General features: G+C 37.8%; 1 protein-coding gene across 2 annotated transcripts in view; it reads left to right on the top strand.

The window, feature by feature from the left end:
* The window catches only part of Nup154 (nuclear pore complex protein Nup154), a 324,740-nt gene that overhangs the window by 266,208 nt on the left and 46,117 nt on the right, over window positions 1–12,415 (top strand). For both annotated transcript variants that reach the window (XM_067144924.2, XM_067144923.2), the window contains exon 23: window positions 9,433–9,553. In XM_067144924.2, the coding sequence (XP_067001025.2) occupies window positions 9,433–9,553 (121 nt within the window). The remainder of the gene's footprint in view (window positions 1–9,432; window positions 9,554–12,415) is intronic.

Consider the following 12,415-nt stretch of genomic DNA (forward strand, 5'->3'; position numbering starts at 1 on the left):
ATTTCTGTGGCTTCACTGATTACACTGCTGTTCAACAATGGTCACAAATATGTTGAGTGTATTTGTTTTGTATTTTAAAGCTTCTATTGTAATATGCAACTCTCTCATGTCTCCGTTAAGTTCTGTGATCCATCTAATATTATCCTTACTCTTACTCTTCCATAATTTTTCTATTATTTTTCTACTGATTCTATTTTCTGGTGACCATATGAGATGCCCTAAGAATGATATTTCTTTCTTTTTCATTGTGCTAGTCACTGGTTTATAAAGATATAGAAATTGATTGTCTTTTCTTCACGCTTCTTGAAATTAATTTAAATGATACACAAATATTACTCTAATACAATTTCTAAAATTAAGTTCGGAGGAGAACTTTATGAACCATTCTTGGTAACAACTGGTTTAAGACAGGGTGACGGATTATCACCTCTTCTTTTTAACTGTGCACTAGAGTACGTTATGAGGGAATGGTACAAGAACAACTCGAAAAATATAAAAATTGGAGCCCAGAAGGATAGCATACATATGAACTTTCTACGATTTGCTGATGATCTAGCTCTTCTGGCCAATGATATTCAGGAAACAAAGCAAGAAATAAAATCTTTGCAGGAAATAGCTCAAAATATTGATTTGAAAATTTCATTTGAAAAAACAGAAATTATGATAACATAACTTCCGCTTGCAAACAAAATTAAGCTGGGAGACCAAGAAATAAAAATTGTAGAAAAATTTAGGTGAAATAATCACATATAACCCGAATGAGAAACCAGCATGGCAAAATAGAATAGATAAAACTGGTTACAGCACAGCATGTTACCAAGAATACATATTAAAAAAGTGTCTCAATAGCAACAAAATTGAAACAGTACAAAACGGTCACCCAGCCACAAATGTGAAACATAATTCAAAATAAGCTAAAATAGATAGAGTACTCAAGTTAGAAAGGAGAATAGTGAGAACCTGTCTAAATAAAAATTATCAAGTAAACGGATTCTGGAGACTCGCTTCCAATGAGACACTTTATAAAGAAGTCTGAAATGTCTTAAAATGTTTAATAATGATGGTCTGTGGATGGAGTTGTAAGCTTTCTTGGAATCTATAAACTTTATTGAAAGGAGTGTGTTTCGTTTCCTGTAAGATGCCATGACTAGCTCCAAAGTTATTATTTGATCAAAGCAGCTTCTCCAAGGTCTGAAGCCTCCCTGGTATTCGCCTAACTCTTGATCAAGTTGTTCTTTAATCCGATTACATAATATCTTAGAGAAAATCTTATACTTGCAGTCAAGGATCGAAATACCTTTATAGTTGTCTGGATTACTTCTTTCACCTATCTTATGAATTGGATTAATTATAGCTGTTGTCCATTGTTCTGGGAATTTTTCTGATATCCAAATCTTACAAGTATATTTGTATTGAATAGGTGGACACAATATTTTTAATCTTGAAAGAGTTTACTTATCCAAATCCTCTGTAATATCATATGGAGGGATGTCTGAGTTGCACTGCCAGCATATTTTCACATCTCTGCAAAAACCTGGCCTTCTCCACACGCTTTGTAGTTCTTCATTTCCTTAAGCACTGTTTCAACTTCTTTTGCTGTAGGTGGGTTTATATTTTCTGGTTTCGTTTTTATCGAGGTATGTGTATCAATTAATAAGAGCTTTTCAGGTTCATCACTGTCCAAGAGCTTGTTAAATGCTTCTGCCTTGATTTCTGCGTTTTCCTTATTGTTATGCACTATTTTTCCATCTTCATTTTTCAGCAATAATGTGAGGGAGTTGTATTTTTGCAGTTGTTTACCAAAGATTTTGTAATAATCTCTAGAATTGGTTTTGTAATAATTTTCCTCAATAGTGTTTATTAAATATTTTTGATATTTTCTCAATTCTTCTAATCGTTTGGGTGAATTCTTTTCTGACATTCTTGAGGTTCATGGCGTTTTCTTCTGTTTTGTGGGCTTGAAATTTCAACCAAGCGTGATGTCCTTCTTCATGTATTCTATCACAATCAGAGGTCCACCAGGCATGTCTTTTCCTTGGATTTAAGGGAGCTAGATCTGCATTCTGTTTAAGAATTGGTATTAGGTCATCTAAATTGTCTGTTAATCTTGTAGTTGCAGTTTTTTGCCGATACTGGGCATTCTGGATTAACTGATGAGGGTCGTAGGTCCTTTTCTCTCCAACTCTATTTTTTCTTTTTCTTCTTAATGGAGTAAATTTAATCTTGATTTTAATTGAGTAATGATCTGAACCAGTGTCCGTTCCCTTTAGAACTTCGACATTGTGGATTTCCTTGTGAAAGAACTTGTCTATACATACGTGGTCTAGCTGCCATTCTCCTTTTGTCCAGTCAGGATGTTTCCAAGTTTTAAGTTTGTGTGGTTTTCTTTTAAAATACCTATGTAGATTTGCAAGTTAGTCCATGGGTTCTGCAAATTTCTGTGAGTCTTTGGCCATTTCTGTTGGTATACAGTAGAACCTCGATTAAACGTTCCCGGAAACTACGTTTTCCCGTATTATTCATTCAAATTACATGGTCCCACAAGCATCTTAATTAAATCACGTTGTAAAAATCCTGCAGTATCCGTTCCTCGAAAAAACTATTTCCCGGATCAACCGTCCAGAAATTTCATTCCCATCAATGCTAAATCCTCGATCACACGTTTTTCAAGAAACTGTACCTTACGAAAGGACGGCTACGGTATACTTATGGATGTTGGTGTTGATGTCCCATTATTGCGGTTATTTGAGGAAGTACTGTACTGGAAAAGCGATCGGCGGTGAACTTGCATAAGGGATCATCTTAACATCACATTTGGATAGTATTGTTTATAGAATCCTCGGAAATCATAAAGCAGAGAGTGCCCACAACAATTGGAAGGAGACAGAGCGCATTTCGACAGCTCTATTTGAAGACAGAATGAGTTTCGTCAAATATTCTACTTGCAAAACATCTACATTATGTCCAGGGTTAGATGTTTATTTTTTTTTACTTTTTTTGAGTGTATCGCTGAACAGGTTTTCGGCATTTTGCTCAGGGCACTGTATAGTCGCCAGGCTCCTTTTTAAGTAACACAAATTTAGTATTTAATATTATCGTATACGATTATGTTATCAAGCCATGGGAGGTTTTGGGATTGCCTATTACTGTTTTAGTCCTAATATTATAAGACTGGGAATTTCGCATTTTTGTGTTAAAATGTTATAAAAACTGCAGTCGTTACATTTAAAAACTTTGTATCATTTCGCACTCGAACCGACTTGTACAGCGAGCACGCTTTCCAACTGAGTTCAAGGTCGCAAATAATCGTTCCTAATTTCGGAAGTGTTAATGATTTTTTTTCTCTTTCCAATTTGATTGTGATTAGTGACGGGCAGAACTAAATATAATGCATTTGAGAACTTGAGGATTGATACTTTTGAAACCATATTCTCAAGGTCAACATAACCTTTAAAAGTCAATGTAGGCCTAATTTACGCGGTACAAAATTTCCATAAACTGACTAGGAACAGTATACCGGTGACCGAATTACAATGGAAGATAGAAAAGAAACTAGATTTTGCCATCATGTTGGACACTTTTATATCTAATGTGCTTTATTTTAATAGATTGGATAATGAAAAACTACTTGTGGTCGATTGTTGTTTGGCTTGGCGTTACGGGTATTAGATTTTTCGAAGAGTTTGGCTTATCAAAGTTGCTGAACTGAAAGAAGTTTTCAAAGGAATTTGACTAAGTTTTCAGAGGAAATTGACAAAGTTTCCCCGGTAAAACTGAATGTAAAGTTTCGAGATTTTTAAGTCACGTACCGGTAATTAACGTTTGAAGCCAGCCCCGCGGTCTAGCTTGCCTGCCTCTCATCCGGAGGGCATGGGTTCAATCACTGGCCAGGTCAGGCATTTTTACCTGGATATGATGGCTGGTTCTAGGTTCACTCATTCTACGATTACTTTTAATTGAGGAGCTATTAAATCGTGATTGGCGACGCCGGTCTAGAGAGCCAGGAATAACGGCCGAGAGGATTTGTCACACTGATCATGTGTCACCTCGTAATCTGCAGGCCTTCGGACCGAGGACAGTCGCTTGGTAGGCGGAAGGCCCATTGGAGCTGTAGTTTGGTTTGGTTTAGGGGCGTTTGTAAGATACATATTCCATTTTTGTGATGTTCAGCCAAATTGTCGATGGTTCATTCCTTCCCGGATTTTCCGTTTTCCCATGTTGTAAGTTTTTTTCCCGTGGTCCCTCCAAAAACGGAGAATCGAGGTTTCACTGTATTTATGAGGAGCCCACTTTCCTACTACATCTCAATACTTCTTTTCCTTACTCAGTTGAGCATTAAAGTCCCCTATAAAGATCTTGATGTAATTCATATTTATTTTATTCATTGTCTGTTCAAGGAAATCCCAGAAATTATCAACTTCTGCAGAGTTTTTGTTAGAAATTTTGTTTCATTGGTAGGGGCATGAGCATTTATGATGGTGTAAAGTTTGTTTGTAGTTTGTAAACATAGAATTGATATTCTCAGTGAGATGGCTTTAAAATCAATTACGGAATCTATAATTTTCAAATTTACTGTAAATCCTGTACCTTACCAAGCTCGATAGCTGCATTCGCTTAAGTGCGGCCAGTATCCAGTATTCGGGAGATAGTAGGTTCGAACCCCACTGTCGGCAGTCCTGAAATTAAGACCACGGCCGCTTCCTTCCCATTCCTAGCCCTTTCCTGTCCCATCGCTGCCGTAAGACCTATCTGTGTCGGTGTGACGTAAAACGACTAGCAAAAAAATTGTGTACCAAATTGGGGGTAATGTTTAATGACCCTTTGGCCTAGCTTTCCATTGTACACTCTATAACCGTGAGGTTCAAATGGATCTTCTGTTAAATTTCTCACTTTTTTGAATCCTACCACAAGAATATTTTGTCTATCTAATTCATCTGTGAAGTTCTTGAGCTTTCTGGTTTTCAGTAAGGAGTCTATATTGTGCATCGCAATTTAGTTAATATGCTTATGTTTGATTCTATGTTTGTATGTTTGGTTATATGTATTTTTGAGTGTTCAAATTCATTCTTGTCTTTTAGGCGACTACCCACTGAATCCGATGTAGTCTTCTCCATCCTTAAGGGGTTGGATGGTGGAATTCTTTTAGTAAAAGACTTTTCCATATCTGACTATCAAAGATTTCAAACTTAAGTGGAGCAACCTCCGGTATACAACTATGGTTGTTAGCCGCAGTGTATATTTATTCAGCCGCCACTAACATGTGAAACAGACGCTGTATTCCTTGGAATTATAAAAAACTGTAGGAATGAAACGGTGAACACAGGATTTTTGTGGAAAATAAAGGAGGAGCAGTACTGACAAAACCATAAGAGATAATGAACAAATGGAAGGAATATTTCTGTGAACTGCTGAATATGAGAAACCAGACATGTGGAGAAGGTATCCAGGCAGCAGGAGTAGAAGTAACAGAGAAGGAATCAGACATTACAGTGACAGAGGTGGAATCGACAGTTAAAAAGGATGAAAATAAGAAAAGTTGTGGGAATAGATGAAGTAGCAGTAGAAATGATCAAAGCTGCAGGACCAGTGGGACCCCAGTGGACTTAAATTAAATATATATATTGAGTGTGTAAATATATATATATCTGGAGTGCACGAGGATTGGGAAAACGTGGTTACAATACCAATATTCAAGAAGGGAGATAAGATGTGCGGTAACTACCGAGGATTGTATGTCTCAAATATTATTACAATATTTTTTTTAAGTCCACCTGTTCAATACAATACGGAATAGTTACTTGTAACTACCAAGGATTCGATCATCTCCCATGTTGCCAAGATAATGGAAAGGATATTAGAAAGAAGATATAGAATAAAGGTGGAAAGTCATTTACAAGAGGAACTATTTAGATGCAGAAGTGGAAGATCAACAGTAGAACCAATTTTCATAGATTCAGAAAAGGCATATGACAAATGAAATTTAATGCCAAAAAGAGCAAATTAGTAATCACAACTAGGCAGAAGGGAGAGACCTATGAATGGAATAATGCTTGAAGGGGAACAGCTTAGGAAGGTAGAGAGTTTCAAGTACCTGGGAAGTAACATAGAGAAAAGTGGAAGAAATGATAAGGAAATTATCGAGCATGGAAGACAAGCAGGAGCATTCCTGAAAAGTGTCAGAAGCCTGGTTTGGAGTAAGTATGTCCCTCAGAGAAGCAAAATAGTAATATACAGGACGTACTATGTACCTATTCTGACGTATGCAGCAGTAACTTGGGTAACGAGGTAGAGAGCCGTAACTAGGATACAGGTAAGTGAAATGAAATTTCTGAGAAGCAGGATAGGAGTGACAAGAATGGATAAGATGAGAAATGAGAAGGTTAGAGATATAGTAAAAGGAGAGCCACTACAGAACAGGATAGAGGCATCTAGACTTAGATGGTATGGATACAAAAACAGAATGACAGAGGAAAGGATACCAAGGAGGATGAATGAAATGGAGATAACAGGAAAATGTCCGAGAGGAAGACCAAGAGACAGGTGGATAAAAGGAGTGGAAGAGTGTGTACAGAGAAGAGGAGAGGACTGGACAAGAGTGACGAGGGAGAAGTGGTGGGAAGACAAGAGGAGATGGAGAGGCTTATGTTCCAAGCAGACCTGGCCAACAGCTGGAAAATGCATATGATGGTGATGGTGGTGGTGGTGGTGGTGGTGGTGGTGGTGGTGGTGGTGGTGGTGGTGGTGGTGGTGGTGATGATGATGATGATTATGATATGACGAAAGAAGAAAACAAAGGTTTGGGAAAAACTGACACACACAAGCATAGGCAGGGAACTAAAAACAATGATAAAAGCACTATATGACAACTGTTACAGCTGTGTGAAGACAATAGTGGGTAGAACAGAGTGCTTTAGGATTGACAATGGGCTAAAACAAGGGAGTGTGTTATCACCTTTACTGTTCATAATGGTAATCAGTGGCATATACTGAGGGCTACCAAGGCTATCAGTGAAGCCCAAACCTCAAATGCGAGCGATGGAAATCTAAAGCACATTATATTGTAAGCATCTGACACATTGTTCCATTTGCAAACCTTGAAAGCAATGAGGAAACACGTCGCACGTATTTCTGAGAACAAGGCTTCGGAGACTGATATTGCAGCCCAGACTCTCGTCCCTTCCCATCGACTCGCCTCACGCGGCTTGCTGCTGTCTACCTACAGGTGCAGGGACCGGCAGAGGATAGCTGTGCTAGGCTTCGGTCCGTCAGATCGCCACTGCTAACTATTACCATGCGTTACTCATCGTGTATACTTCCTCACCTCATCCTTCTGTCTTAAATATATAGATAACGGAGTGCTGGTATTTCACTCCCGTTTACTTCTACATCCTTGTAAGAAGACACTGCAGAGCTGCTGTTATAGGAGTAATATAGTTTTCTTTTTATTGGTAGATCTGCTAAAATGAAACGCGATCTTTCAGGTTTAGGGTTCTCTTTTGTTGGTTGGAATCGAACCCGTGATCATGGGTCGGACACCACCACTGATCTTCTGAGGAAGATAATTAACCATTGAACTATGGGTACGACCGCTGTAAAATTCAACATTGTTATTTAACAATAATAATAATAATAATAGTGGTGCATGGCATCTACATAGACTTGGTGGTTACCTAATAAGGATAAAGTGAATGGCGAAGACGTCATAAACACCCAGTTCCCAAGCCAGGGGAATTAATAGTATGAGGGGGTTGATTCTGAAAATTGAACCGGGGCCGTCGGATCAAAGGCAAGCATTCTATCCATTTAGCCTCAAAACTAGACTTCAATTTGCTAAACCTTAGGCTACCAACTCGATTGATCAGGTGTTGAGTATTGGCGGTGGCAGAGGCCAGGGCAGTAGCTTGTGAAGCAGCCTTGACAACACAGCAGGCAGCTCAAAATGCTTAAGGCTTGATGTTCCTTAAACCAACTATCGTAAAGGGGTAGCCTAAGTCTAGTGGTAGCCCACGTCTTGATACCAGCATACGCCACTGATGGTAATGGATGACATCGTAAAGGCAGCAAGGGAAGATTATAGAGGTGAAAGAATGAATGTAACGATGTTTGCGGATGATGATATCTGGGGAGAAGATGGGGAGGAAGTACAGCAGCTGAATGTGCTGAATGGAAGGATTGACCTATGGAGATTGAGGATCAATGTGCGAAGAGCAAGATAATGGTGATGTGTAGAGAAATAAAGAAGGAAAGGGAGGTATCAAAATTGGAGGCAAGGAACTGGAAATAGTAGAACATTTCAAATACTTGGGAAGTGAACTGACAGAAAATGGAAGATTGGATATGGAAATTAGTCCAAGGATAAAACTGGGGAGTGCCTTTTTTCCCCAGGTACAGAAATTAATATGGAATAAAGATGTGCCAATGAAGGCTAAAGAAGTAATATGCAAGGTATATTACTTATAATGATAAATGCAGCAGAAACCTAGACAATGACTCTGAGAGATGAGAGTAGAGTACAGCCAGCTGAAATGAAGTTCCTGAGGAGTACGTTACAGAAGACAAGGAGGGATAGAGTGAGAAATGAAGACATAATAAAAGAGCTAAATGTGCAAAAACTAAATGACAAACTGGAACAGAACAGATGGTGGATGTTTATACATGTCAAGTAGATGAAAGAAAAGACTGCCATGGCAAGCACTGGAAGGATGACAGGGAAGAGAGGATATGATGGTTGGACCCTGTGAAAAGCATAATAGGACAGTGGAACTTGGACTGGAACACAATGTTGTATGTTGAATGGTGGAGAGACAGGTCAAAGTGAAGAGGAACCATATTTGGTCCCGTCCAATGTCAGCTAGAAAAGGGTCAATGATGATGATAATGAATAGATCTATGCACGTTTGACACAATATTTATTGGACAAATATAATACATTAAAGAGAAAGACAATAAATATTTGATTATGATAGACCATAGCACGGGATGAAGTATAACAAGTATGGCATTGAATTTTCGATACAGCAGTCCACTCAGTTTTTGTGTCAGGAAGTTAGATAGCAGTGCGTTAGCCAGATATTTATTTATTTATTTATTTATTTATTTATTTATTTATTTATTTATTTATTTATTTATTTATTTATTTATTTATTTTATTTTATTTTATTTTTTGTTGTTGTTATTAGGGCAAGGTTGATGAATTATATTTTCTGGAAATAAATTGTTGTAATGCAATTTCATTCAAATCTAAACAAACAGGTTATGTTGCAGTCTATTTTGATTCTAATGCAGTTATCCTAATTTATTGATACCTCTTGTTCCTTAGTAGAAGTGGTGGGAATTATAGCGTATGCTTTAATCTTCCTTACCATTTTTGCTGATTTTGATATATGCTGTTTATTTACTTTGTACTTAACTTTATTGTGTGTATCCTTTCAGCATTTCTTGTGAAGCAGTTGGAATTATTGTGTTGTCGCATTGGAGCTGACACCATGCAAGTTCATCCAACAATAGTGGCAGTAGGATATCCATTGGTGAAACTTATTCAGGTGTATGATAGGTGAGTAATTTGTAATTGGATTGCAAAAGATCTTTTTAATTGTTTATTTGTTAATCTGCTATGTTCTGCTTCCCTGTCTATATCCACATATTGTTTATTGAACAATAAAAAAGAAATATAATAAAGAGAAAAATCTGTTGTAATAATTTGTGTGAAATCTCAGATCTAATATCTAGAAATTATGTACTCAGACTAATGCAGACAACACAATGTCTCCACAGGCTATTATAGAGGCTGTATAATCAAGCAGACTCACACACTTAGACTCCAAGATGGTCCATAGCATGTTACTGCATCCAGTTCACACTCCAACATTGATCACACCTTTTTATAAATTATTATTAAACTAGCTGATGTACCCGTGCTTCGCTACGGGATTCTCAGAAAGACTGACTTGGTGGTTTTCCTAACTGAATTCAACATAGGTCATTACAAAAACGTCAGTAGGAATGTAGCGATTGAAAGCAATGTTATCATATAAAATACTCGATCAAATGAAAAACCGCACACTTTCTCACTTTCAGCGAACAGTACTACGGTGAAGATCAGTCCAACAGTCCAAAGTTCCAAAGGTGGAATAACCAGGTCGCAGACTGCCGAGAACACTCCTCTGTCATTATTCCGTTAAATATGCACACTACGCATTCCAATCAATGCCTCAGAGTAGGAATTGAATAGCTCGAATGCTATGATGAACCAGTATGTTACGTACCAGTAATATCAGAAAATGTATGAACCAGAGAAATGGCATGCTAAAGAAGAAAGTTATCTAACTCCCCAGCTACTTCCCGCCAATACACAGGCAGGCTGTTACACTCGGTACGACCAGGTGAGTTGGCCATGTGGTTAGAGGCGCGCAGCTGTGAGCTTGCATCCGGGAGATAGTGAATTCGAACCCCACTGCCAGCATCCCTGAATATGGAATTCCGTGGTTTCCCATTTTCACACCAGTCACACCAGACTGTACCTTAATTAAAGCCAAGGCCGCCTCCTTCACACCCCTATTCCTTTCCTATCCCATCGTCGCCATAAGACCTACCTGTGTCGGTGCGACGTAAAGCAAATTTAAAAACAACCTTAGTACGCTGCAGTAATCCTATCTATCGGGGATGAGTGGAAACAGAAGACAAAAAGCACATCACAACAAACAATGGTCAATGTAATGTTATTGTTGATAAAGATTATGAGCTTTCTATATTGCAGGCCTTCACATTAGTTTTCTTTCGACTCTGTGATATTACAGCGTTTTGCAAAATTATTTATATTGTAGACTGTAGTTCCTTATTCTCAGACTTTACATACCTATTTTCACTCAATTCTGTTTACCCATTTTCTCGTGACTCGGCATTGATATGGACTTAGTAACAAAAATCCAAATTCATGAATATCTCTGTGATTATATGCAGTACGGGAGCAATGTATAAGACATAAGTGATCGGAAATTTAATAACTTCGTACATAACTACTACTAACTTGCGACATAACAAAAATTATGTTAGTTATGTAGTATTTATCGATACGGCCACTAATAACATAAATAACTTATTTGAGAATTACATTTCTGGCCTTCCCCTAAACTACCATTTCACTCAGCGTGAATAAAATAATTTATAGCCTAGATTGTAGTGGTTTCTCACCTAAGTTTACATTCCGATTTTCATTAAATTTTCTTCAGCCGTTTTCTCGTGATGCGTGTACATACATACAGACAGACAGAAATTACAGAAAAGTAAAAAATGCATTTCCTTGTTACTGTGGACATGACCGACACAGAAATACCATTCTTCTCAAATTCTGAGCAATGTACAGACAAAACTCTTATTTTATATATATAGATATCTGTGAACATCTTGTCCAGTACACTAAAGATACCTGGACAATTGTTACAATCCTTCTTATTCTTAAATTAAAAAGATTAATCACTTTCATACATGTGAAGACTTACTGTCTCCCAGCTCACTTCCTCAGAAAGTATTACGAAATTCAGATTGGCCAATAGCTGGTAATAAAATAATATTATCATCATCATTCCAGGCTTAAAGTTTTGGTAGTCATCCCATGAAATATAGGTTGGAGCTCCTACATGATGGCAGCTCTGACAACCTCACAATGCACTCAACAGGCTTGCCAAAGTCAGTGCGTTATACACAGCTACTGAATGACTGTTTTCTTGCCATGTGGACAGTATACATCATGCTTGACCATAGAAAGGAGCTTGTCTTAGGGAGTGTGGCCCTCCAGGCAGAGACTGGTTGGAGCTGCTAATGACTTATTTGCCTTGCCATGCAGACAGTATGCTCCACAGCCATAGAAAAGAGTAATTCGAAGAGAGTGTGGCTCCATAGGAGCCACTGTTTCCATGACAGAGACTGGCCAGGACACTGGGCAAAATGTGAATTAATGAACAATGACTTGCCTTTACTTTTATTAGCAGAGGGCGAAAGATGAGCCTCCAAGAGTGTTCTCACTTGGCCAATCGTCTGAAATTGCAGACACGTTTCTGATATGAGATAAATAGTTGTGTCCCCAGTGATTTCAGTTTCAGATCTCTATGGCAATCTGCAAGGAATAAACCCTTTAATTAAGCTGTGACTTACTAGAGGGTCGGTGAATTTCTACTCATCAATACACTCGCACCAAATATAGTGCAATGACTGTTTCAACAACTCCAGACTTCTTTTCACCAAATGTGGTAACCCTACGGCCATATGATGAAAAATATATAAAATTATCATTTGAAGTATTTTGTCCTAACAATTTTTATTCTATTTTACTTGGTCCTAGTGATAATAATGAAGTATGTACATGCATTTCTTACCAGTTAGGCAGTAATCTAGTAGGAAATATTTTTTGTTCTCTGTA

The sequence above is a fragment of the Anabrus simplex genome, chromosome 1 (assembly GCF_040414725.1).
Source record: "Anabrus simplex isolate iqAnaSimp1 chromosome 1, ASM4041472v1, whole genome shotgun sequence".
In the NCBI taxonomy this organism is placed as follows: domain Eukaryota; kingdom Metazoa; phylum Arthropoda; class Insecta; order Orthoptera; family Tettigoniidae; genus Anabrus; species Anabrus simplex.